Source organism: Cyphellophora attinorum (genome assembly GCF_001299255.1).
Source record: "Cyphellophora attinorum strain CBS 131958 chromosome Unknown Contig18, whole genome shotgun sequence".
NCBI lineage: Eukaryota > Fungi > Ascomycota > Eurotiomycetes > Chaetothyriales > Cyphellophoraceae > Cyphellophora > Cyphellophora attinorum.
This window is the reverse complement of record NW_017253246.1, coordinates 1-25616: the sequence shown is the minus strand read 5'-3', so window position 1 is coordinate 25616 and position 25616 is coordinate 1. Positions and strand designations below refer to the sequence as shown.

At 53.6% G+C, this 25616-nt stretch overlaps 11 protein-coding genes across 11 annotated transcripts; 7 read left to right on the top strand and 4 right to left on the bottom strand.

Moving 5' to 3' along the window:
* Nucleotides 1–200: 200 nt before the first annotated feature.
* Nucleotides 201–3570, bottom strand: AB675_4094 (uncharacterized protein; the record flags this gene model as incomplete). Its single annotated transcript, XM_018144208.1, has 3 exons — nucleotides 201–2137; nucleotides 2191–3108; nucleotides 3174–3570. The coding sequence occupies 3 exons, from the start codon at nucleotides 3568–3570 to the stop codon at nucleotides 201–203; spliced, it is 3252 nt and encodes a 1083-aa protein (XP_017998576.1).
* Nucleotides 3571–5119: 1549 nt separating this feature from the next.
* AB675_4093 (uncharacterized protein) lies at nucleotides 5120–7496 on the top strand (the record flags this gene model as incomplete). Its single annotated transcript, XM_018144207.1, has 5 exons — nucleotides 5120–6158; nucleotides 6210–6344; nucleotides 6409–6496; nucleotides 6545–6583; nucleotides 6680–7496. 5 exons carry the CDS (start codon nucleotides 5120–5122, stop codon nucleotides 7494–7496), a joined length of 2118 nt encoding a protein of 705 aa, XP_017998544.1.
* A 693-nt stretch (nucleotides 7497–8189) lies between these two features.
* Nucleotides 8190–9032, top strand: AB675_4092 (uncharacterized protein; the record flags this gene model as incomplete). Its single annotated transcript, XM_018144206.1, has 1 exon — nucleotides 8190–9032. One exon carries the CDS (start codon nucleotides 8190–8192, stop codon nucleotides 9030–9032), a length of 843 nt encoding a protein of 280 aa, XP_017998632.1.
* A 1435-nt stretch (nucleotides 9033–10467) lies between these two features.
* On the top strand, nucleotides 10468–11877 carry AB675_4091 (uncharacterized protein; the record flags this gene model as incomplete). The annotated part of the gene is made up of 1 exon (XM_018144205.1): nucleotides 10468–11877. The coding sequence occupies one exon, from the start codon at nucleotides 10468–10470 to the stop codon at nucleotides 11875–11877; it is 1410 nt and encodes a 469-aa protein (XP_017998602.1).
* An 831-nt stretch (nucleotides 11878–12708) lies between these two features.
* Nucleotides 12709–14520, top strand: AB675_4090 (uncharacterized protein; the record flags this gene model as incomplete). Its single annotated transcript, XM_018144204.1, has 1 exon — nucleotides 12709–14520. One exon carries the CDS (start codon nucleotides 12709–12711, stop codon nucleotides 14518–14520), a length of 1812 nt encoding a protein of 603 aa, XP_017998464.1.
* An 80-nt stretch (nucleotides 14521–14600) lies between these two features.
* AB675_4089 (uncharacterized protein) lies at nucleotides 14601–15470 on the bottom strand (the record flags this gene model as incomplete). The annotated part of the gene is made up of 1 exon (XM_018144202.1): nucleotides 14601–15470. One exon carries the CDS (start codon nucleotides 15468–15470, stop codon nucleotides 14601–14603), a length of 870 nt encoding a protein of 289 aa, XP_017998514.1.
* Nucleotides 15471–16684: 1214 nt separating this feature from the next.
* Nucleotides 16685–18166, top strand: AB675_4088 (uncharacterized protein; the record flags this gene model as incomplete). Its single annotated transcript, XM_018144201.1, has 1 exon — nucleotides 16685–18166. One exon carries the CDS (start codon nucleotides 16685–16687, stop codon nucleotides 18164–18166), a length of 1482 nt encoding a protein of 493 aa, XP_017998542.1.
* A 601-nt stretch (nucleotides 18167–18767) lies between these two features.
* AB675_4087 (Postreplication repair E3 ubiquitin-protein ligase rad18) lies at nucleotides 18768–20225 on the bottom strand (the record flags this gene model as incomplete). Its single annotated transcript, XM_018144200.1, has 1 exon — nucleotides 18768–20225. The coding sequence occupies one exon, from the start codon at nucleotides 20223–20225 to the stop codon at nucleotides 18768–18770; it is 1458 nt and encodes a 485-aa protein (XP_017998649.1).
* A 280-nt stretch (nucleotides 20226–20505) lies between these two features.
* Nucleotides 20506–22755, bottom strand: AB675_4086 (Transport protein particle subunit trs85-1; the record flags this gene model as incomplete). The annotated part of the gene is made up of 1 exon (XM_018144199.1): nucleotides 20506–22755. One exon carries the CDS (start codon nucleotides 22753–22755, stop codon nucleotides 20506–20508), a length of 2250 nt encoding a protein of 749 aa, XP_017998455.1.
* Nucleotides 22756–23981: 1226 nt separating this feature from the next.
* On the top strand, nucleotides 23982–24338 carry AB675_4085 (uncharacterized protein; the record flags this gene model as incomplete). The annotated part of the gene is made up of 1 exon (XM_018144198.1): nucleotides 23982–24338. One exon carries the CDS (start codon nucleotides 23982–23984, stop codon nucleotides 24336–24338), a length of 357 nt encoding a protein of 118 aa, XP_017998596.1.
* Nucleotides 24339–24474: 136 nt separating this feature from the next.
* On the top strand, nucleotides 24475–25293 carry AB675_4084 (uncharacterized protein; the record flags this gene model as incomplete). The annotated part of the gene is made up of 1 exon (XM_018144197.1): nucleotides 24475–25293. The coding sequence occupies one exon, from the start codon at nucleotides 24475–24477 to the stop codon at nucleotides 25291–25293; it is 819 nt and encodes a 272-aa protein (XP_017998623.1).
* Between the last annotated feature and the right edge of the window lie 323 nt (nucleotides 25294–25616).

Genomic DNA, 25616 nt, shown 5'->3' with positions numbered 1-25616 from the left:
CCAACGTTTCTGCCCGTCAATACAAGAGCACTGTTTTCACATCAAACGCAGCCAGGTAGAATGTTGTAGAGTGCTTTAATACGACGCTGTTCTTCCTTACTGGCAACCCGACGCCTGCGCTATGGTCAGGTGTATATCCATCGTCGAAGTTCTATCTCAGCATAAAAGCGAAAGTGAATGCCCGGCCTTCACTCATCAGATCACCTCGCCATCCCCACTTGACTACTCCTCAGAGGTATTTTTGTACTACCAAGCCTTTCGTCAAGCACGATCTGGATCTCCTCCTTCAGCGGCGAGTCTCGCTCTGCCACTGGAGAGACCTGCTCTCTCAACCCCGTGTCCTGAATCAATCCATCTCGCACGGGCCTGTCATTAGTCGGTGCCATCGACACATTCCTCGGCTTTCGAGCCCATCCAACCAGCACTCTATATCCTCCCCCATTAGCCTTGCCCTCCTCCAGCACCTCATCGATCCCTTCCAACAAACGCATACTCTCCCTCCCGGTCTCCCGCCTGATCTTCAGCAACCACTCCTCAAACATCCTTGTGCCAAGCAAGCCCGTCATATCCGCGGCATCCTGCGTACTACCCACCGGCCCCTGAACCGCCTCAACATCCATGTACTGCTTCACGATCTTGCTGATCGTCGAATCCTCACTGACAGGCCTCGGCGCCGGTAGGAACGCTCTCGCTCCTTGATGTTCGCCATCACTACCACCACAAGCCGGTTTCCGACCCATAGGCCAGAACATCCACGCGCGTTTCGTGCCGACAAAGCCTTCTTTCTTTAATCGTCGCAGCCATGTATGTGCCGGGTTGCGCTCATAGCCGCGACGATGGAGGTCGAAGCTGAACTCGACGCTCAACGCCTCACCACGAGGGCCGGCGCGAGCGATGCAGCTGTCCATGATGATGAAGTCGAGATAGCCGCCAGGCTTGAGAATGCGCATGCATTCCTTGAGGGTCATGGTCCATTCATCTATGTCTGGTGAAGTGGGCACCGGGTTGGCTTTGAGCAAGGCGTGAAGACTGCGTGCGGAGATGGCATCGAAGTGATTCGTCTTGAAGGGCAATTCCCACAGGCAGGGCACAGAAACAGTGCGGTGGTTCTCAGGACCAGATGGCTTGAGTTCGCCAGCCGGCCGCTGGTGAAACGCCTGCTCTTTGGTGACTACTGTGTAGACCTTAATGTTGCTGTATTCGTGACCGGCGGCCCATCCCCACGAAGCGTTCGAGTCACCGCCGAGATCGAGAATACGGTGACGTTTGACGCCAACGCAAGCTGGGTCTTTGAGGGACAGTGTGGCTCTATTACGGATTCGTTCGTGTGCGACGCGCGATGCAAACAATCGGCCACCAAAGGTGGTGCGGAGAGCTTCGACTTGCCAGGCTGAGTGCTGGATAGACTGCATAGCGCGTTGCTCCTGCTCCGCAGTCTCGTACGCCAGTGAAGCCTCGGTCCGTTCGAAGATACCTGTGGCTCGAGGGTTGCCACTGAAAGGACCTGAGTACTTCGGTCGTTCGGCAGAGTTGCTGTTCATGCGCCCGGCGATGCTCTCGATATGTCGCGCTGGAGTAGCGACGCGAGCGGCGCGGACTGCTTCTACACGGGCTGCCGCGTGCAAGAACGCGTCACGTGTACCGTTTTGCTGGAGAAAATGCTCAAAAGCCTGGTAGAACAGAGGACTCTTCCCACTGGAGTCACTACCTGGGCTAGTACCAGGAGTTGTGTCGGCTCTGGATATAGGCGAAGCCGACGCTTTGGCGGCCTCGAGAAAGCGTACTGTCTTCTGGATGTGCGCTGCAACCGAAGCACTTCGCCGCAAACCTTCGGGGGATGTATCATCCACTGCTGGCATGGGTGACGGCGCGTAGTCCTCTGGCTTATTCGCAGGATTAGTTTCTCGGAGGATGGAGAGGTAGGTAGTCTGGGCAGCTAGCCAATTGCTCGTGCGATCGAGATTCTCTTCTGCTGTCTGCCGAATTTCCTCTTCGTAGGCTTCTTCATATTCGGATTCTGCCGGCGCCGCGAAAGTAGGTTCGTTCGGGTCTGGTCCGTACATATCTGCGTCCTCCTCCGTAGTGCTCAGACTCGGACTGCGAGGCCGCCGGGTTGATGATTGGTCAGGTGGGACGGCTTCAGAAGTGGCAGTGCCCTCCGCAGGCAGTATTCTTCTACCGTTGGCGGACCCTCTGTATCAGAGGTATCAACTACCTCAAGCTTCGTCTCGGTGATTTTAGAAATCGGTTGCCAATTGAAGTAGAAATTCTCTGCGACTGCGGACGTCGGCATGCTGTTGTTGGAGACAGAACGGTTCATGCACCACGTTTGGCGACTTCCGGCCTGCAGCGAGGAGAAGAACCCGCCAGGCGAAGGGATGCTGAGCTGTGTGAAGCTGTAGTCCGACAACTTGGCTACACTTGTTTCTGTCGCAGGGGTCATGTCTTCCAGGCTCCGACTGCGACTCAGACTACCGCCTTCGCTCGTCTCGCGCATCTCGCCGGCCCGGCCTGGCGTCTGGGAAGAGCTAGATGATCTGTCCGGACTGACGGGCTCCGTGATCCGCTGCAGTACCTGAAGAGCATCTTTCGAGAGCATCACCCCAGATCCGCTGGCAACTGAGTTTGTGCGCAGGAGCTCAACTCGACGGTCCATCGGTCCAGAAACCAGGTTGTCGCTTCGCTGGCCACTCGCTTTAGGGACGCCGGGAAATTTTGTGACCATTTCTCCCCACTCCCGCTCCCGTGCCGAAGGAAGTGTCTCGTACATGCCCGGTGATAACAGCCCCACAGGTGTGGGAGGGTTGTCGACAGGGCTTATGATGATGCTGTGGTCCTCATCGATCGCGATTTCCAAGTGAGCTGATGTTGATTCCGGGTGGCCCCAAGATTGCCCTTCGACAACATCGAGCTGTCGACTATCCGGCGTTCCCGGAGCGCTGATCTGCGCCAGGCAGGGCGAAGAGGAGGCAAGACTGCTTGTGCTCCTAGTGATGGCGGCTGGGTTTCGGGCGCCAACTGTTGGGATAACTGAGAAAGTGCTTCGGGAGAGAGCACCATCGCGGACTTGATTGGCGACATTCCCAGCGCGATCTCCTTGATCGAACCCTCAGTTGACCATGAGCCCCGCGGGATGAGCAGGGCTGGATATCGGTTCCGGCCTGTCTTGCTACTTGCGATGCTGTTCCGACTCGATTCCGTTGCGAACGTTGTTGGATCACTAGCGAGAGAAGGACAGCTCTCATCACTGAAGACTGTGCCGATATCGCTTTGTGCATACGAGCTTCGAGTACCAGCTTCCTTGCCTGGTCCAGCGCTGCTGCATGGTGACTCGCTGATCGGAGAAGTGGGAGAAGAGGGCGTGACATAGTTTGCCAATTTGCTGGATCTTCGAGGAGCGGCAACGAACATCTGCGAATTCCATCCGGCCGGCTTTCCTACAATAGTTCGGTCGCTGGCAGAGCCTTCGCTGTCACTCTTCGAAGATCCTTCCGATTCTTCCTTGATGGTATTAAGAGACATTCTCCTGGCCTGCCGGGAGAGGTATGTGGCGGGTGGTAGGAGATCCATGGCTTCACTGATCCGGACCGGCCGTATCAGTGTGCGCAATGGGACAGGCGTCAACGAAACGAGTGTGCTGGATGGCGAGTATTGTAAGTATGGTAAGTTCAACGACCGAGCCGGTCAACGGCTGGCTCAATTAGTTTGCGAAAGGAACAGACACTGACGGTGACCAGCAGCGACAGCAAGATTGACAATGCAGACGCGAGCGGACCACGATGCGGTCGTGTGGCGTGTTTTGTTCAGTTCATGCTATTGCTAGAGGGAAGGTGAGATCGCATGCGCTGTGGAACATACCTTGACGCCCTGACGACCATGTTCCTCGAGGTAGGTGGGGTTTAACATGTATCTTGTTGCTGTCTCACGGGGTCTTGCATCTCATTGGAAGGTTGTTGGCCGACCGCATACGTTCTTTCCAGAAATGCAAGCCATAGTCAATAGTAGCCAATAATGAACGCGGTGAGCGACACGCCAGACCAAGAGCAATCAAGTTCTGGTGAAATGATGCGCAGGGTCGACGATCTGGTTCGCTGTCATTTGGCCTTGGTATCCCCGCCAGATGCGAACCGCTCAAGGCGGGCGCTTAAAGCAGGGCCAGAAATAGTAGCTAAGTGATGGGTTGTCATTTCGCAGCCAATCATGTCTTTGCGATCGGTGCGGAGCAAGTTTGTTCCGTTGAGTCGATTCGGCCCCACTCGGACCTAGCAGTCGTCGAGCAGCAGCACGACGCCTTATACATCACGGTCAGTAGCGCAGAGCATATACCTTCTTGTACCATTTCGACGCGTCGAAATGTATGAGGGATGTCTTTCCTTGGGGCATCGCTCAAGAGACTCGAGCCACACCGAACCACATCAAGCACTAGACGGATTTGAATCCCGCGCATATCAGCTTGTCTTGTGCTGCTGACTTGCTGACAGAATATTGACAGGAATCAAGTGCCGCTTCATTATTGCTCTCAACGGTGAGCAGCCGCTGTTGCAGCACTTGTGGATTGGAAGAAACCAGAAGTACTCCCGTGCCACGTGCTGGACCCAACGTGGACAGGTGAACTTCTCGAAGCCTTCCCGAGAAGGTTCGGCTAGAGGCGATGACATGTGCTTTCGACCTCTACAGTGGTGGGTTGAGTCTGCTTGGGTTGCCATATGCAATAGAAGGCCTCTTTTGGCGCGGTCGACACCAGTAATGTCTTGACACGCGCATGTTCTGGTTTATGTTTCGTTTGCGTGATCGCAGTCCAGGGATTCCTATGTGCAGGTAAGCTCCCACAGATGATTGCATCGTGCGTCGCATATTTTGGTACAGTATCTCGATGGACGGGGAGCGTTGTTCCGCACCGATGATCGATGCAAGCGAGCGAAGTGGTAGCGAGGCAACAAGCATGCTTGGCCTATCTTCAACTGGGACTAGGCCTGAAACTGTCAAGTTGGAGTCAACTTTCGAGGTTAGGGCGGCGCCCAGACTTCAGAGCTCATCCCCTCTCTCTCGCTCCAGACTTTTGGATCTTGGACCACAGCCCAGAACGCGGATCTTCCCTACTTTGTATTAAGTTTACACAATGGATCCCATCGACCGCGACTCAACGATCATCAAAATTGGCGACTCACCGCTACCTGAACAGCAGACTGTTGCTTTGACACAAGAAGAAATTAATGAACGCCTGAGACGGAAGAGAAAATCAAGAGGCCAAAAAGCGTGCTACCCATGTCGTCAGCGCAAAGTTGGCTGCAATTATGCAAAGCCTTGTCAGAAATGCGTCGATCGCGATCACCCGGAGTTGTGCTTGTATGAGCCCATTTCGAAAAGGCCCAATGTAGGCACGCGAGAACCCGCGACGAGCGTCACAACGGCCCCCTCCACGTCCTACGTTCATCAGACCACCGAAAATCTGGTCAGCATTTCTGTCAGTGAGCGGCTTGCTACGATAGAACAATCATTGCAGGAGCTACGCGACGAATTTGCCAAGTTTGTCAGCAATTATGTGCCACCTCGACAAGGCCGTTTGGGACGGTCGTCTCACGAACCTCCTGAGCACGACTCCGAGAGTGATGATCTTGACGAGGACGCGATTGGCCTCCATACCAGCAATGCCATGACAGGCGCAACTGTACATTTAGGTGGAAATTCTGTTCCCGCCATGGTCGTAGCGCTAGGCGGTGGTAGCCAACAGGAGGACGCGATCGAAGGCCTTCTTGGCAAGAGTATATTGCCCATCTTTGGTCTAGATAACGAAAGCGCCACCTATCCGTTTGTCGATCTCTGGGGTCTTCCACACGGTTCCTATGCCAGACTCGAAGGTCTGTGCAAGTTATTGCCAAGCGACGACGACTGTTTGCAGTATTTCAAGTCCTATCGAGACACCGCCCACATCATCTTCCCTGCTGTGGTTGACATCAATCAGTTCGAAAATGACCTGACTCGTTTCCTAATCAAAAGGGCGGGTGCGAACAGCAAACCGCAACCCGGCAGTATATCCATACAGGATGTCTACGGGAAAACTCTACACTGGGTCGGTCTTCTGTTTGCCATTTTGGCGTCAGGATATCAGTGCTCCAGTGTTCCAAGAAAGCAACGACAACTTACCTGTCAGGTCTATGGTACGTTGTCGTCTTACATCTGGAGTTTAGCGCGCACTGACCTGACCACAGTCTGTTGTGCTTACGAGTGTCTGCGCATTGTCAACTATCTGTCCACCGCTACTCTGCTCAATATCCAGAACATGCTGATACTCGGAAATGTTGTGTCCAACAACATGAATGCCGGTGTGGCATGGTCGTTTCTCGGTAAGCACTTTCCGGCCGTGTCGATGCCGTGGGTTGGAAGCGAGTTGGTGCTGACATGGTCCAGGGTTGACCATAAGACTCGGCCAGAGCCTCGGATTACACCAGAAGACCAAGGTTGTAGACGCCGATGGCGCCTTGCGCGAGGAGATCTGGTAAGATCCCGCATGGCCTGTCGTTCGGGGTAGCTAACTTTCCTGCAGGTGGCGTATAGTCTGGCAGGACAGTCTTCTTTCGATCACGTAAGTACTGTCGCGTGCCGGACAGCCCCCATGCTTTCTGCATCTAGCGAATTTCTCCATGTTTCAAGCCCTGGTGTAGGCTGACCAGACTCATAGATATGATCGTGCCTCATCCACGCCGACCATTAGTCACCACAAATCTCTGAGAGCTTTGGACGCAGGGCGTTTGTCGTACATCGAGTGTATGAAGATCCTTTGCACTATCGGCCTCGAAATTGTGCGAGAGCGGACTCATCACACTGATTTCAAGGCTGAGCTTGCGCGGATTCACACTCACCGAGATGAGCTCGAACGTATGATGGAGCATGCCGTGCATCACCTTCGGGATTCCACCGCGTGTAGGTCGCCGCGAGATCAGCTTGAGCACTGGAACTTGTATATGCACAGATCGTATATTCTCTCCGAGCTCTACCGTGCCACCATGCGCCGTAAAGGCACACCCAGCGAGCTCCAGAGCCTGCGAAACATATGTCTGGACCACCTTGCGGACACTGTGGATGCTTTCCTTGGTCTCCAGAGCTTGACGCGATTCGCTACGCAGTCATGGGCCGCAATCCATCGGGGGCTGAGTTCTGCGTTGCTGCTGGGCATCCTAAAACAACCACGTCACAATCAACGTGTACACATGTTGTTGGACAAACTCATTTCGGTCATGAGCAGTGTCAACTCTTCTGAGGATCCAACTGAGGAGTCGGCTCCGATCGCCCGTGCTATCACTGCTTTGTCCCGGCTCAATGATGGCATACTGGAGCGTCAAATGTCAAGGAGCGTATCGACAACAACCTGGGAGCCGAGCATGACAGCCGACGCAATCATGAATCCCGAAAGGCAACAGGAAGATCCCGATAAAAAGCCGTCATCTGAGGGCTCACCTTACGAAGTTATGGAAAAGATTCTTTGGAGTTCGAGATGAAATGAAATTCACCGCGATCTGGTGCAACGAGCTAGACTGCAGAAGCCTGTACAGTACCAAAAAGGGACGCAAGATGTCCTCGATATATATCAAATTGCTTCTGTCTTTGCGCGCGTGATCTTTCAACAGACTGCTTTGCTTTTTACAAATGCATGCGTCCGCTTCTATTCAATGACCAGGCAGTCGGTCGGACGCCGGAGATCTCTCGCAGAAACGGAATACTTCGGATTCGGATCTCTGGTATGCAAACTTTCCCGGAAGCAGATGTGGTGGGTCTTCAGGCAGGGATGTCAACTCTGTCAACCACGTGGGCAGGGACATCGGAGATCTGTCTGTGGGATCGAGCCTTTGGTCTGGACCACTATTTCCATTTCTCGCGACGCCTCATATTTTGACGTCGCGCACGCATCTGCCAACCACATGGCTCTTGCTGCAGCTCAGACATCATTCGATCGACTAAGTTCGGCCTTGTCAATATGAAAAGCTTCTGGAAATCGGCGGACGCCTTTCATGCACGGAATGGCCAGGCTGAGTCCGAGCTTTCGACAAATCCGCCGTCTATAAGCTAAGTACCGACAGTACCTGGGAAACCCTTCCTCCCGTTGTCCTTTTGCTCTTTCTGAAATCGTTTTGTGTGCATTCGACGTGTAGTTCGTTCTTGAGTCCAGCCAGATGAGTGTTGTGATCCAGAGTATGGGCGACTATGGCCAGTCTCAGCAAGCATATTTCTATGGTGCTGGGCTCCTCAACGACCCAGCTCAGTATGAGGCTGAGGAACGGACACTGGCTGCAAACACTGCCGCAGGCCTCCCGAATGGTATGAGATGGTCGAGCGGCCGTCTAGATCACAACATCAACAACCAGTCGAACATGGCCGCAAGTGGGCTACTAAACCCTTACTCAATAGCTCCAGCGAGCATGCCTTATGCTTACGGTAGCACTGCGACGGGCACATACACACAGCAATGGTCGGGGACGGCCAACACTTTTGAGCAAAACGCTGTTCCACAGCCGGAGCATGGCGATCCACGCATGCATTTGGACAGAGAGGAGATCGGACGAGGTCTTCCACAGACGTCACGCAGACGGGATTCGCGAGACTCGCAATGGTCTCAAATCACAACCAACGACTCTGCGACATCCTCAATGCCAGAACATACTGTTACACCACGATCCCATCCCAAGACAAAATCGAAGCCTAGAATGGCAAGCCCCGACATGCCTTCCACACACAAAAAGCACAAAACGTGGTCGACACGGCCACATTCGATCATCGAGAAGAAGTATCGCGAGAACCTGAACAACAAGATATTACAGCTCCACGATGCTCTTCTCGAAACCAAAAGACTGCCCATGCTCAGAAGAGGAGATCAAGCATCAGCCAGAATCTCGAAGCAGGAGATCATTGCCAACGCGATCAAATACGTCAACGAAATGGAGCTCAACGCGCGACATATGGACGAGCAGATCGAGCTTAATTCCCAATTGATCGAGCGTTTGACGAAGAAAATCGAAGACCTTGAGGGCGGAACATGAGCCGCGGTCGCCGCACCGATGTTGATCGTTGGTTATTGTGCCCACCGAAATCACAGCTTGACCGATGCCAGGGCACCGAACGCAGGGACGAAGGTCAAGCCTAGGCTATTTGCGTGCCCGGATGCATCCGAGCAGCAGGTTTCCCGCGACGACAGAGAGCGCCGTGAAGGAGACGTACAGCAACCCAGACTTTGCAAAGTATCTCCCGACGGCATCATATGGAATTGACTCACTTGCTGCAGCCAGGGATGAGGGAGGGCGGGTATGACGCTGTGAAAGCAACCTGTGATGTAGCGCAGCTACCGAGTAATTGGCCGGAATATCAATTCCTCCGCGGCCTCTTCATCGCCGATAAATAGACTTGATCATATCTTGGGGACATGCCCAGGTGTGTACGAAACATAGATTGATGGCTGGCCTCTATATTCCGTCCATATAACTGCGCTTGCGCACGAATCATGACCTATAGTGACATTGACCTGTGATGATCTTGAATGTAAGGTTTCTCTAAATTGGTAGCGAGAGCGGCGTTGATCTGGGGGAAGGTGGACTTCGGCTTTGCGACCCGGTGATTACCTAAGATACCCAGGGCAGCCTGAGCGTCACTCAGCTTGGCGGGGCAAGGCGAGTCTCAAGTTGGGGCTTGGGGCTCTATGGGAATGCTCTCACTTCACCTCAAGTCGTGCCTAGCTGCCTTTATACTATCCTATGCTTCCACTATCGCTGACCTTCTCAAATCCCTTCTTGCGGGACGCTGTCGCTGAATACTGAAACTTCGGAATCTATATCTTGCTCGAGAAGTTATTGTCTCACTTAGGCTCTTGAGCCGCATCCGTACCCATTCCAAGGCAGATCCATGCTCTGCCGTCCAGCTAAGCAACCTGCAATGAACAGTGTAGTCCGTCCCACAGGCATGCCTTCGCGAGAGAAGCACCTGCAGTTCTCTCTTACATGATCTAAAGACGTACGGCGGCGTCGATGACGTGAGCTTCCGCAGAGGACTTTCATCATTCACGATGCCGTTGCACAGCAAAGAGGTGGTGACTCTACGGCTGATTCTGGCTTGTGATGAAGGCTGGGTCTCGACAGTCAGAGCGCTGTTGCTCCAGACTCAACAAGGAGCAAGAAGTCTGCTGGACTGCTGGACCTCCCTGTCGAGTTACGCCTGAAGATACTGCGCTTCCTCCTTCTGTTCGAACGCAATCGCCAGAGCCACAATCGACGCTTAGCTCCCGGAAGTATAGACCACCTGCTAGGTCTCGATCCACGCCACATTCTCGAAGCACCACAGTTCCGTCACAAGAGCAGGTTAGAGATAAACGGAGTGCTTCCACAATACCATACTTGCAGGATACATGCCGCCGTCCTGCGAGTCTGCAAGACCGTATATTACGAGGCGCTGTCTGTACTGTACCACGAGAACAGCTTCATCGCTATGCAATTCGGCATACCGGGACTTTCGGGGCGATTCAGGAATTACGGCATACCACTGTTTGGTCGGATAACACCAGACAGACTCGTGATTGCAGCTAGAAAAGCGCCTGACGTGCATCGAACGAGCGAAGCCACTGATAGCGATAGCAGCTTGTCACGTCTTGCATCGTTCAATCCGGATCTGATTATCCAAGGCAAGAACTCGACAGCCACGACGCCATTCTACGTCTGCAGCAGTAGCGACGGCTATAGCCTCTTGCATGCACTGTGGATCATGGTAAAGAGCACTTGGGTGCGAGGAATGCGGTTCAATCTGCTTGTGACTGGTGACGAGTCACGGCAGAGATCTTCATTTGCTGATCGGCTGGTGAAGCGAGGTGCCATTCCGTGGCTACATGAATTCATTGACTCTATACGCGTCAATGTTGCAGAAGCTGATGACGGGAGCCAACGTCGTCTGAGCGACTTTCTCTCCCATAGCGAACGTCTGTATCCAGAGGTGACCAACATCAACATTTACGCTGTCGTATGTGCCAGCCTCGAGACTTTGAACTCGCATGCGGACACGATGGTCCTACAAAATCGATATTGTACAGCCGAAACACTCTACGAACGCATATGCTACGAAGCCTGCAGCGTCGTGCGCACGAGGACAGCCAAGCTGGTCGATGTTTCCACCAAGATGCCAGATGGAATAAATCGGATTTGTAAGCTGATCGCGATCAGTGCGTTCAGATTGTGCGAATTGCGCAGCGGTGCGATATTCGAGTTTCCGCAACTGCGGAGAACAACATCTCACACGCCCTCGACAGAAGCCAGTCAGTCGAGAAACTCTAGTGTGGATCTCGGTACCTCCGTCCAGCGACAAGACCTTGATCTTCCCACGAAAACCACGGTTCAGGAGTCACCCATCGTTGCAGAAGCAGTTGTGGCGAGTCAGGCGCACGAGCTGATCCTGCCACCCGCCGGAACGCGGACTACAAGGCTCGAAGGATTGGAAGCAATCGACAATGCTATCTTGAGCGGTCTGCTTGCCTTCCGCCTACCTTGCGCAACTCCAATCGCGGAGTGGAACATTCGCATCAACGAGATGCTACTTACCCTCTTCACACGAAAGCGCGATTACGATAACGCGGAATCTTGCATGCGACGGTTGCATCAGACTTACGAAGCCCTTCTCAATGACGCCAAAGAGAAAGGGAACAAGCCCAAAGTTGAGATGCTCGAAGATCTTGTTGAGAATCTGAACGGCTGGCTTGCTCGCAGTGGGGAGATGAGGGCGGAGGAGAAACATAAGGTGCATGGCGAGGCTCTCGCACAGTCACATCGGTATGTACGGAAATGGTGGGGTGAGCGTCTTTCGCCCAAGGAGGGATACACGGGGCTCATCTGGACGTTTCGATGGGCGTAGGATTTCCAACATGGGTTGTGGTGCAGCGCTATTGCTTGGCCGGGCACTCTTAACGAATTGGAATGGATTCATGAGAACGGAATTTACTAGCGAGGAGTACGGCTGGCATTTGAGAGACAGGAACTGGCACTGATTAGATAAAAGGAACATGGACCGATCGTTGATAACTGACAAACAACCACTCATGTGCTTCGAATACAGGAGGAGCATTGATTCTTCAGTGTGATCACGGACAGTAGCATGCCTCTGAGGCCATATTCCCGTCTAGCGACAGTCTGTCGCCGCCAGCCACTGCCAAATTTGCATAGGTCTAAGTATCTCGTGGGCTGCGCAGCTCATTGCTGGCAGACTGAAGGCATGTCAACAACGTCAATTTCATCTACCCGCCCGCGTACTAAGCCGCTTGATCTGACTTTTCGTATCAACTTTAATGCGTCTGATGCCGGGGATGTGGCGTTTTCTCATCGTTCTGCCTTGGCCGCCCGCGCGCCCACGAATGGTAAACCTTCGCTGCGTCACATGTACTCGCGCCGAGGTGGCTTAGCTCACGAGTGGTTAGAGGCCAGGTTTGGCGGTTGACATTGAAAAATGTTTAATGTGACGTACTTGGCGACTTCGTAGGAAGGAGGACGTGGATTCGTGACGGCGAGTTTGAGGTTTGTTTTCTTCGTTCATGGATGTTGCCTTGGGCAAATTTCAGGATCGCAGTTTCCAGCTTCTGCTGCTACAAGACATGCGCCGCCTCACTGCACCTCGCTCCTAGAGCGCAGCTTTACGGCAGACCGCACTGCAGCCACCAAATTAACACGTCGGACACCACTGGACTGAAGTATGGCGGACATCAACCAGGAGCACCTCAACGGCCACAGCGGCCTGATACTTGCGGTGTTCTGTATGGTTTCGTTCTTCGTCATCTTCCCTATACAAATTCCGCTACTCGGCTTCTTGCAACGCCCGCTACTCAAAGCTCTCGTCCGATGTCGTATCATTGGTGAACCGGAGCGGAAAGTTCTCAGCGAACAACGACTACACTTCACGCTCTCGCTTCTTACTGCGCCACTGATCGGAGTCCTCTTACTATTGGCAACCACAACTATCAACGGGAGCACCATTAGACTCGGAATCGTGGGTGATGAGAACGTCAAGCCCTACGAGGTGCTGGTGCTGTTCATCTCGCTGGCATATATCTCGATAGCGTTAGACGGGACAGGAGCACTAGAGGCTATTGCATTCTGGGTGTCGAAGCAGGGTGGAAGTTCAGGACGGCTGCTGTTCTTCTATCTGTATGCTTTCTTCTTTCTCGTTGGCTGCATAGTGGGCAACGATCCACTCATCCTGTCTGGCACACCCTTCTTGGCCTACCTGACGAGCAGCACCGGTCTAGAACCCACAGCGTGGATCTTCTCGGAGTTCATGGCAGCGAACACGGCAAGCGCGGTGTTGGTCAGCTCAAATCCGACCAACATTTTGATCGCGGGGAGTTTCAATCTGAACTTCTTGACTGGCTTTACCAAGTGGACAATCCTGCCGACCATCATTCCAGCTGTCTTGAACTATCCAATTGTCTACGCTATGTTCCACAAGAGGATACCAAAGAAGTTGACGCCTTTGACGGAAGATCCTTGGGTCAAGTTGCGCGATCGGACAGGAGCGATATTCTTGAGTGTGCTAATGGTGGTGACGGTTGTAGTATTGGTCGGCACGAGCTTCGTGCCTGGCCATGCTGTTGAAGTATGGATGGTTACTGCGCCAGCTGGAATCCTGGCATTCACATTCAATCTTCTGCGTGATTCTCTATACCAAAAGACTCTCGAGAGATATCGCGACACACAGAAGAACGACGCAGCCGCGGAAATGCAGCCAGTCGCCCGACACGACTCACGCACATCAAGCAACTACCCTACTAGACGGCAATTGTCACGCACAGCCTCATCACACAACTCCATCGCCAACGACTCAAGAAAACCACCCTCCAGTACGGCTCCAGCAACTGAGAAAGCCGACACAGCAAATCAGCAGCCATCAACCCAAGACGAAGAAACTCTGCACGACGTGCCCAAGACTCCTGGCACACTAACGCACCTCCTCTCGTCCATGACGTACCGGTTTCCCTCAACAACCCTCACTCTCCACCGCCTCCCGATCCCGCTCCTCCCCTTCGCCATGTGCGAATTCATCCTGGTCCGTGGCCTCTCCCAGCGCGGCTGGGTCCGCGTTTTCGCCATCGGCTTCGCCCGCGCCTGCGCTCCTTCTCCCTTGGCCGCCATTATGTTCATGGCCTTCATCTCCGCTGCCTTCTTGTGTCCGCTCGCCGGCACCAACATCGGTGCCACCATCCTTTTGGTGGAGGTCCTACGAAGTCCACAATTCATGGAATCCGAAGCGGTATTGCGGGATCCAAGAGTGCTGTGGGGCAGCGTGTACGCGGTCGCGATGGGCAGTAATCTGGGGGCATTCAGCTATACGTTCGCCGGGAGTTTGGCGGGCTTACTGTGGAGGGGCTTGTTGAGTGATAAGGGGGTTGTGGTTAGTGCGAGGAAGTTTGCGATGGTGAACTTTATACCGTTGGTGATGCAGACCACTGTTGCTGGGTTGGTCATCTGGGGAGAGGTTTACTGGTTCACCCCGCCGGACAGCATCTAGAGGCCGGTTTGGTGTCATATAGCTCGAGGGCGATTTCTGTATCCTTGTCTGTAGACACAGAAATACTGCAACTCGCCATTCTACAAATTCACGAACACTCGACAAACTCTCTGCACACACTTCTCTCCAAAAGGCCGATAGATCTCGCCCTTCTCATTGACGGCCTTAAAATCCTCCACTCGGAACGCCGTCGGCTCAATGGCACTCATCCCCTTCCCCTTGGGATTCCGCCACACTTGCCCTACTACTTCACTAAACGCCTCAATGTTGATGTGCTTAAAGCCTTGCTTCTGCGCATACAGCATCAGCCAATTTGCCATTTTGCTCATGATGCCTAAGCCTTGCGCGGGAACGCGGGTGGAAGTACTGTTGCGCATCAAGATCTGCTTCTCGGCTGTTGGCTTGTACGATTCAGGGTCGCGCGGGTCCGTGGTGTCGAAGCGGTGGAAGATGGCGCCGTAGAGCGGCAACAAGCCGATCAGGGCTGCGAGTTTGGACATATCGAGGGGGTTGAAACCGTCGTAGGAGAGGGCGATGGACATGATAGGGCTGTCGATCTGGGCATCAAGTTCTTCTGCGGTGAGGTCGGGGCGGTTGGTGAGGTCCCATTGGAGTTCGCCGGCCGCGGCTTCGGCGGAGCTTGTGCGGTATCTGTACTCTGTGTCGAAGACGCCGAAGCTGTGGCCGGAGAGGACTTGGTGGCGGACGAGGTAGTCGGCGGCGGGCATTCCGTCGTAGATGATGTTGAGCCGCGTGCTATGCTCGGGGTAGACATGAGTCCATACTGTAGAGCTGAAGATGTTGGTGTGTAGCATGATGGCGGCGGCGACGGGAATGTCTTTCTCGGTCAGACGGCGGATCTCATAGCGGGATGCGAAAGGGCTGGGTAGGTCTGGGGTTGTGGCGACATTGTTAGCCGTCTTGGTAATGGTTTCAGTTGTTGTGGCCATGGTGGCGAGGTTCGTGGTCGAGCTCTCGACGTTGCGTTGCGGCTGCGATTCCTTGATATGCTACGAGACACTAAATTTTCCCTTGCTGTCGTTTGGTAGTCCTGGTATTTGCGAGGTCGACCGGAAGTGACTGCATATCCTTATATACGACAGACCTTTGACTTCGCTTGCTGTCAGCTCCAACGTGAACGTCACGGCGCTAGGCATATTGTGCTTCCGCAAGCATGCATAGTCAGATGTTCTGTGCAATAAGTGGTCCTACATGAACAAGGTTGCGTCGGTAAGTCGTAAGGATCTGGCCACCTGCCTTCCTTGGGAGGGTTGGCCTCGTAAAGACTATGCAAGTCCGCTAAAATGCCCAAAAGTGTAAAAACATTTCCGATTACGCATTAGCACAAAATACGTTGTCTTGCTTGAGGTCTGCTCCAGAGCGTTTCATGGAGCTTGAGAGTGCTGTGGATCTCTATGACAGTGTCTCAAGCCTCAAGGTCAGCATAGGTCTCGTCTTTATCGCCATCCTGTGAGAGCCCTTTCCCTCAGACAGGTATAGCATGCGACCAGTCGGTGGCAGTCCGGCCAGGGTCGCCTTCACGAAGTTAGGCGGCTGACATAAGAAGCTACCCATTTGCCTTCCGTAGGATTAGGTAGTCTCAAAACTCTCAGCTTCGAAGATGCTGGAATGAAATCATGAAACGCGATCTAGCGCTGCGTCCAGACTCAGCGTGTACGACTATCCGTGAATTGGACCGAGCGACCGCTCGCATTTTGATAGATCTTTTCGAACATGAAACGCGCTTCGGCTCTTACCTAGATGGAAGGCTTGGTCATCGCCTTCTGCCGGAGTGGTCCTGATACCGTGCCTCGGGTGTTAGCATAATCTGCCGCATTCAAACAGGTACGGGACCCGCAAGCTCCAAATAGTCTCACAGCAGGCATCGGGAGTCGCATCTTCTTTGCAGAAGTACGACTTGGTTCGCGACCTGCAAGCTTTGTAAGGGCCACCGGGTCGAAGGATCTTGAAATGTTCTAGTTCCCACTCCCGTGGCCAAGAAGGCGCTAACGTTGCCTGTGGGGGCAGTTGCCTTATAGCAGATCAGATCAAATGACGGCATTGTCGCATTTGCGTAGGCGCGTGCAGTGATCCTGCCACTCAGCCCAGGAGAGCACTGAGTCCTTTCCTCAACCCGAGGAAGCCGGAAGGCGCTCTACACAGCATGTCTCTCGTGCAGTATCTGCTCCAGAATGAGCCTTTTTTCCGAGAATCGCGTCTTCCATCTCTGTATTCCGACCTGACAAACCTACGCAACACCAATCCAGAAGGCTTCGCGGCCAACGCGCAAGCATGGACATCAGCCCTGCTACGACTAGCCGTAGCAGGCAACCTACCCACTGAACAGCGGTTCATCCTCTCCACGTCAACTGACCTGCTCAACGCGCTTTCATCGCCGACCTATGGCAGACCCGTCGGCCTCGGTGCCGTTCTGGATGAAGCTGTTCGCGAGAAGCAGATGATAGACTTGGTAGAATTCACGAAGTCCGAGAAAAGCATATACGCAAAGTCATGGATACCTAGTCCCTGGTCGATATTGAGCTGGAGTCTGCGCACGGCAGGGCTGCTTGGGAACACCACGTATGACAAGCGTGGGGATCTGAGGCCTGGCAATCTGGTACTGCTACCAGTACTGGAAGATATTAACAAGAAAGTCACAGCCTGGCAGCAACGACAGAACTTGAACTCTCTGGTCGACCGGATATTCACTCGAGATGCTTTTACAACCGAGATGGCCAAGCTGCTGTCGTCCTCAAACGCGTCTGGCTCTCTGTCGGCAAAGGATCTTGAAGTGCTACTGCTGTACCTCTGGCGCGACCAGGGTCTTCTTAGCTACAACTCGACAACAGTCAAACTCAAGCCTGCCGGTTCGCCCTCACGACCTGAGCCCGTCTCACAAGAAGACAACGCAATTGCCAACCTCAAGTCGCTCATCTCATCTATGACTGTACAGATTCAGAACTTGGAAGGCACCATATCCACCCAGAACCTGCGCGCGAAGTCCGCCGTCACGCAGAACAATAAGACGATAGCCCTCGCAGCCCTTCGCTCCAGGAAAGCAGCCGAGCGCACACTCGAGCAACGTACCGCAACCCTTCGCCAACTGGAAGAAGTATATACTCAGATCGAGAACGCAGCCAGCCAGGCCGACATCGTCAATACGCTACAGCAATCCACCTCAGCACTGAAGTCCCTCAATTCCAAAGTCGGCAGCATAGACAGCGTAGACGCTGTATTAGACGAGCTACGGGAAGAGATGCAGAAAACAGGCGAGGTGCAAGACGTGCTCGCGGAGCCGCTCGCATCTGGCCAGGAAGCCGAGGCGAATGAGCTTGAGGTTGACGAAGAGTTGGAGGCATTGGAGAAGGAGGAGTGGGAAAAGCTGGAGGAGAAGCAGGCAAAGGAAACCGCAGCACGACTGAAGGAACTCGAGGGAGTGGGCAAGGAGCACCAAGCACAACAGCAACATGTGCAACAACATGCGCAGCAACATTCTCAGCAGCATGCGCAAGCACTGAAAGAGAACGAAACCAACGATTTCGAAGCGCAACTTTCGAAGAGTGTAGAGAAGATGAACACCCTGTCATTGACTACGCTGAAGTCTGCAGACCATGAGAAGCGACCACAGGCACAAGAGGCGACCTGATCTGGGGTCGGTTTCAGGATAGAAGGTCTTGCAACAGGCAACCGAACAGGAGGAGATTACGAAATCATGATGACGGATGGATGAAATTACGATTGTACCTTAGATATACAGATTCCAAGTGTATCCATGCGACGCGGTTTGGGATATTCTAGTGTCGTGCTGCAAGGCATCCTGGGCGTTCGACATGACTGCGATACCCAACATAGGCATCTTTGCGCTGCTGTGGTTCCGTGTCTTACCTCGCGCTACCCAGAGAAGTGGAACAATGGCTACTTAAGGTAATCCTGCTGCTACAGTACCTAGGTAGCTGCCCTTTGTCTTCCAGCACGGGAAGTCAACGATGCTCGGACCCTTCTCCGCCCTCCATAGTAGCGGCGTAGTATATCTTCTAGCGTTTGGTATCTGTGTCATGGGCGGCTGATTGAGTACCATAGGATTCATGGTGAGTGGTTGAGACATCCTCGTCCATCTTCATCAATCATCGGCGGGATGGTTGTTACTATGTAATTTTGTGGCCGCGTTCTTCGCGTCGTCTGTCTTCGAGGATCAACGCCGGGTGATTTATCTGTTTCACGTGCTTTCGAGGAGGCGTGCTCGGTACTCATGTTTGCGAAGATTGTGGTCTGGACAGTTGCCATTCCTGTTCATATGGGTGGTGATCCTGCATATGCGAAGGGTGGAGACCGTTCAGCATCGGCCCGACGGGGTGTTCGACGGGAGCAGCAGGCGCGAGCGGCGGCGCATCAGCTGCGTTGCTGCTTACACTGGGCTTGTCTTCGAGGGTGGTTGCTTCCTCCGTCGGGCCACTGCCATTCACGAGAGTCGAGCCTGCCGCCGCGAATGGCTCATCTGGCGTGGCAGTCGCAGCTGCCGCCGCCTTCGCCATCCGAGACTCTCTCGCTTTCTTCACCAAATCCTCGAAGCCATCCTTCTGCTTCCGCATGTATCCCTCGCGATCAAACTCCTTCTCCATCACCCCACCACCATTCCCATTCCCCGTCGCGCCCATCTGCTGCCGCTGTCGCTCGTCCCGACTGTGGTTCCGCTCCCACACATCCAACTCACGCAGCAATTTCATCTTCGGAATTGGCTGCAAGCTATCGCAATTCGCGTTCCACAAGTTCATCCACTCGGTGTGCCGCCGTCGCATGAGCTCCTTATTACCGTGGTTTGGAATGCCGAGGTCTTTGAGTTTGCGGCGGAGGGCGTTCTCGTTTAGTGTACCGTAGTTCATCGCGGGGAGGCGCTGGAGAGTGGAGGTCGTAGTGGGTTTGGTGGTTGTGTATGCTATGGTGCCCGCCTGAAGGCCGTGAGAGGGTGAGGGGGCGTGGTTGCGCTGCGCAGATGGGGTCCGCGGCGGCGGTGTAGGGGAGCCGGCGAGGCCTTGTAGACATTTGTCGAGGTGCGTGTTGATGAGTGCCTCTTTCATCCTTCTTGTGCAATTTGGGCATCCGACTAGCCCGTCGTTAGGTTCGGCGGCGGGTTGTTGAATGTGGCGGCTGTCGACCTTGGGCGAGACGGCGTATACGCTGCCACCGTCCTCGCTGTCGGCGACCTCTTCTTGCGTTGATGGTAGGCTCGCGATGGACTGGCTGGCGTGTGAGGCTGTCCGTCGGCTTTGACTGCGTGTGCTCCGCCGCTCAGAGAGGCCGCTTTTCTGTACGATGATCGGTTTCTCGTCTAATTTCCGTCTCTTCTTTGGCCTTTCTCCTTCTTCTACTTCGCGTGGCTGATCATCAGCGGCGTTTTTGGCAAATGCAAATATCTTCTCTCGGCTCTCCGACCAGATCTCGACCAGCTCTTGAACAGCCCAATTGTGCCTCAACTTCATTTCCTGGTCTGGCGTCCGACATGATGGGCACTTGCCCTCTTGACTGAGATACCGCCGTATGCACAACGAACAGAACGTGTGCGAGCAGCTTGTGATCATTGGCGTTGTGAAGACCTCTTTGCAGACCTGGCAGCGGAGTGATGATTCTAGTGGCGCTAGGCATGGGAGCGGTGTTTGTAGCCAGTCTGTGCTGTCTGTGACGGCGTTCGGATCTATCGAGGTCGACATGATGGTGTTGCTGAAGAAGAGAGAAGCGCTGCCGCGCTGCGGACGATAACGTAGGTAGTCCGGACTGCTTGGGCTGTCAGTGAATGACGATGAGGCAGTCAATTCGCGAAAGTGACACGCTCCGCGCTTGTAAATTTACGATTTCCAGGCACGCGACTCCGTGCCAAGGACTACTAAACACTTGGACAATCTTCAACTTGAAGACCAGAGTTCGCCCGGACTCGTGGATGGTTGAGATGCCACTTGAATCAAAATCTAGCTGTTATTATAATCATACACATCATTCAAAGTCGTCATCCTCCGTTGCTCCCAGCGGATCTGCCCGCAGTCTTACAGGACTTCTCTGTGCCACAGCGTCCATCGCTATTGAGCCAGTGCCAGCAAGGCTCAAGTTCCGACGATGGCCAGGACCGTCCAACTTCTCGGGCTGAGCCATATCTTCGACGGTCTCGTCATCCACTTCTTGCTGCATGAGCTCACTGGCACCACTAAAACCCCTATTGCGTTTTCCTTGCCCTAATTTGATGCGTATGCTGAAGCTCAGCTGCTCCAGGAACACATTCATTTCGCTAAACTGCTGGATAGCAGCACCATACTTGGTCTCAGCGTAGAGCTCACGAGCTTCTTCTAGCCGTTCGTTAGCATAGGCAGCCATGCCCAGCTTCATCCACTCATCGCTGGCCATGACATTCCACAGTGCTGCTTTCCGCCGTCTAACGCCAAGCCCAGTATTACTGCCTGCTCCAATTTGGAAGCCAAAACAGCTCGCCACTCTCTCGTTCAGCAGAACATGTCCGATGCTGCCGGGACTGACCAGACCGAGCTCTATGGCACGGATTCCGTATTTTGCTGCAATCTCGGCCGCTGCCTTGCCTCTGACCTTCAATAGCTCGAGTCCCAGCAGCGCGGCTCGCAGGGCCAGTCTGGGCTCGGCGCCTCTGTTGAGATATGACGAAACCGCAATGTCGAGCATCTGGTCAAAATCCTCCAGCTTAAATTTGGCACTATTGGTGCCCATCAGTGGATTTAGAAGACTCGCCACACAGCAAATCTCGTTCGCGCCTGCAGAGTACTTCCACGCCTTATCATTGGCGAAGTCAGACCGCACGAGTTCCATGGTTGACGCAGCAAGCTTGTAGTCTCGTAGCATGAATGCAAACGCAGAAAGCCTGGCTAGAATGGCTTCGGGCGCATCATACCTATAATAGCCCTGCAGCCCGTCGTAATTGCCGCTGGCGCTTGATGCCGGCGTACCTGTGGTAGTGACCGATCGACTTGAGCCCCCGAAACCTCCCCAACGTTTGGAGATTGACATGAAGCGTCCTGATATACCTTTGCGCCGTGACGCAACTTGTTCGTTCCATATGGCAATCCGCTGTTCCATGTGCGGTACCACGGATTGTGCCACTAACTCTCTAAGAAAGGCACGAATGGCGTTGGCGTCAGATGAGAAGACATTTGACGTGGGTTCATCCTCTGCATCAATTAATTTGCGATTCTGAGCATTCTGAGCCAGTTCCTCGGACGGTGATAGCCACTCGCAAATAGGAGCTGGCTCGCTTTCATCCTTGGTGCTGATTTCGACAGAGCGCAAGCGTAGCAGATGACAGTGCAATCCGAAATGCCTCTTCATCTGGTCGAACAGAGCTGACGTCTTTGCGAAGTCATCTCGGTCTTCGTCGTGGACTAGTAAATAGTATCTCAGATATTCTGGGTTAGCATAAGGTGGCAGAGTCCGGGAGCCTTGTGCCGTCTGCTGATATACGTTGCGCAGTGTTTCTATGGGCTGGGGAGTCGCCGACGTGATGACTATCACTGTACATGTTGGATGTAAAAATGCTTCGTGAGCACTAATCGTGGTGGCTTGCAGCAAACGGCTGAGGTAGTATCGATACAGAGCTGTGGCTCCTGTCTCGTCCCCGTCGCCGGATTGGTCGTCCTGAGTCTCCAGTCTTTGTTCCAAAAGCTCTTCTAGAGGGCCCAATTCGTTCGAAGCCGGCTGCGTTGTCGCACTACGCGTAAGTTGGCTAAGCTCAGCAATATGTATGCCAAAATCGTCCCATGAGCGACTTGCGCCCACGCTATCGCGGATAACAACTTTCCCGGATATGCGCTCCCCATACGGTCGCAAAAGCGATGCGAAGTCGTGATATTGGCCTTTGTGCCGAGCGAGCAGGTCGGCCTCCTCTGCCGCACATATGGCTACTAGTGGTGAGAATGCTCGCACAATCAACGTCCTCACTTCGTCATAGCTCTCGGTCGGGTTCGACAGAGGACTAGCCACCGAGGCCCGTCCGAAGCGAGACAGCGACATCGAGAGCCTGCCATTTGGAGAGTTTGATCGCGAGAGGGTACTCGCGAAGGTCGTTGATCTCGCCGTAGGTGGGGAGTGCGCCTGGTTCGGAAGGCTCTGCGTAGACTCATTGGCGTGCTCTGTTCGTGTCGGTGAGCGCGTCTTGCGCACTTCGAGAGCGGAGGCGGCGGCAACATCGTTTCTTTGCAATGGGTCGTCATCGATTGGAGAGTTCATGGACAATGAACCGAGTACCCGGAAGTGGTTTTAGGACTTTCGGTACTGTTGCATTGGGCACGCAAATTCGTTCAGCGCAGAGATCGGCCGACATGAGCGTTCTTGTGTCATGAGATCTTGTAGCGGGCTCGAACGTGGTGAATATCAGTATGTATGGTCTCGACTTTGGCTGCAAAGGTGGTGCACGCGAACGAGTGGATGAAGATGAACCGATGTCCTTGAGCGTGGCAGAGAGCCCTAACCCTAACCCTAAAACGGCCTCAACCTTTCGTTGTCCGGCTGTTTGAGCTCAACTATAAGATACCTAGGTATGCAGGAGGTCTCTGCAAGTCTCCATTGTCAAGCTCTTCGCCGATCCTGCACGCCGTCATGCTCTCTAGGATTCCCGAATCATAAACCATCCCAATGAGTCAGGTAGTCACTGAGGACATCGACGACTGAATAGTGTGCATTGTCCCTCACGCAAGCCCTTGGACACAGACCAGAACATCATTTAGCAGCACTCCCCAGCCTCAAAGGGTCGGTAGGTCAAGGTGTCTATGCCGGCCTTCAACATCAGAATAAGCCAACGCTGTGCTGTCTATCTCCGTCGAGCATCTTCTGCAGACTCGGACCACTCAGTCCATAATCTCAAAGATTCGGTATACGTGCACGCGAAGCTCACTATTGCTGACAAATACGCCACTCGAGCCCAAACAGACAACAAGAACCTAGACGCAGAGTTTGCCCTTGTACTGTACCATAGTCATTTCATATCGCTGTGCTTCTGTCAAAGCCGATTCCGAGTTCAAGCAGTTGACATGACAGAAGACAAAGTGAACGCACGACATAACAGCCATAACTCACATGTATGCAGAAGTGTCATCCTTACAGTTGCGTCTTTAACGAATATAGGCCTGCAATGCATGTCGACAGAAAAAGAGGTACGCTCTCTGCTGCTCCTCAAGAATCTACCATACCTCCGCCGTGCTGATTGAAGACGCAGGAAATGCGACTGGAGTGAGCAAAATCAAACATGCTCATTGTGTCGCAAGGCCGGGGCGCAATGCGAGATCTCTGTCCAGATCAACAAGCCTCGAGCTAAGGGCACCAGGAAACGCCATATGCAGGAGCTCGAAGACAGGGTCCGGCAAATGGAGACGTTGCTCACGGCATCCGGTATAGAAGCGCCTTCACTCGACGTGACTCCTTCCGAGAACACGTCAACAGAGGCCGCCCCTGAGGCCATGGCATCGATAGAGGACTACCCATCATTCGAGCCTCTCGATCTGCCCGTACAGCAGCACGAACACTTCTGGATGGCCGGGCTCGAATATCAAGATCTCCCGCCGCCTCAAGAGGCCGGACTACTTTTGAAGGAGTATTTGGAAGACAGAAACCGCGCCGTCCCGCTCTTCGATCCCGGAGTCGTGTCGCAGACCTTCCAGGATTGTTACGCTGGTCGAGAGTCATCAGACTCGACTGCTTGGGCGGTTGTTGAAGTAGTCCTTGCTATGGCGTATAAGCTTCGAGGCATGAGCCTGTTGCCACACCCGCGGATCCATCCAACGGCGACCGACACAAAGAACGACTGTTCAAGATGATTCCAGCATTGCTAATGAAAGACCCGTCTCTACAGATAGTCCAGTCTTTGATCGGTCTAGCGATGATTCTATGCTTCGAGCCTGACGGGAATCGTGCTCACATCTTTACGACGATTGCACTTCGCATGATGGACCAATGGCGATGGGCTGCTGCAAGGACAACCCTCTGATCGATCAATGGGAGAACGTCTTTTGGATTGCGTACGCGCTGGACTGTGATCTAGCCCTTCGTTACGGCCGCTTACCAGCTCGCCGATATGAAGATGCTGCGCAAATACCACTGCCTACCACCCACGAACAGAGACAAATACAGTCCGACGAAGGAGGCTGGAGGATAGACTACCTCCGAATAGCAGCAGAAATCTCACTAATACAGGCCCGTGTGTCGGAACGACTGCTGAAGAACCACAACGACGACTCGGTTAGCAAGCTACTCAATGATCTACATCAATGGCGGAGGCATTGGATCTTCAATCAAGCGCCACGGAGCCTCGCTCAGAACCTGCACCGGTCCGATCTGATGGCGTTCATGTTCCTGGAAGGCTCATACCACCTGACGTTATTCTCGATCTATACACATCTGGCGCTCCTGAACAGGCGGTCAGGATTGATGTTCGATGTCGACACGCTGCTGCAAGTCGCTAAGGAGAAAAAGCAACCAGCTCTCGAAGACAGCCGACGCTTCATCGACTTCGTGCGGGTACTCCCCAAAGGCGATGTTGCTTGGGCATACCATGTCGTACACAACCTGGTCGCCTCCGTCATCGTGCTATTGTCTCATGCACAGCAGAACAAAGCCGATGCGCAGATAAGGGCAGATGTGGAATTTTCGAAATATGTCATGGCCATAATCAATCATATCAGCAAGAAGTGTGCGCAGGCAGATTGTAGGAAGGTACAGATGATCCTTCATCAGCTGTATGAGCGAGCAGAGCTTGCGGGCACAAGGTCATGAGTGGCTGGCGTTAATCAGCAGCAGCTACAACGGCGAACAGTAGTTGCTGCGCTTGTCACTGCTGGCTTTAATACCCATCTTGGCAAGAACTTCCCAGTCGAACAGCTGGCCCAATGTAGAAGGAAGTACTAGCGACGGAGCTCCTTCCGTCAGCGCTCTTGCCTGTGTGCCACCGGACATGCTCATCGAAGCAGGTGCTGCGGACCTCACAATCCCGATAAATTCGCGGTCTGGACTGTCCAGAGTAAGGAAGCTCTGCTTCTTCTTACCTCAATGAAGAGCACCATCAAGAAAGAACTTTCCATCAACAACACGCAATTTGC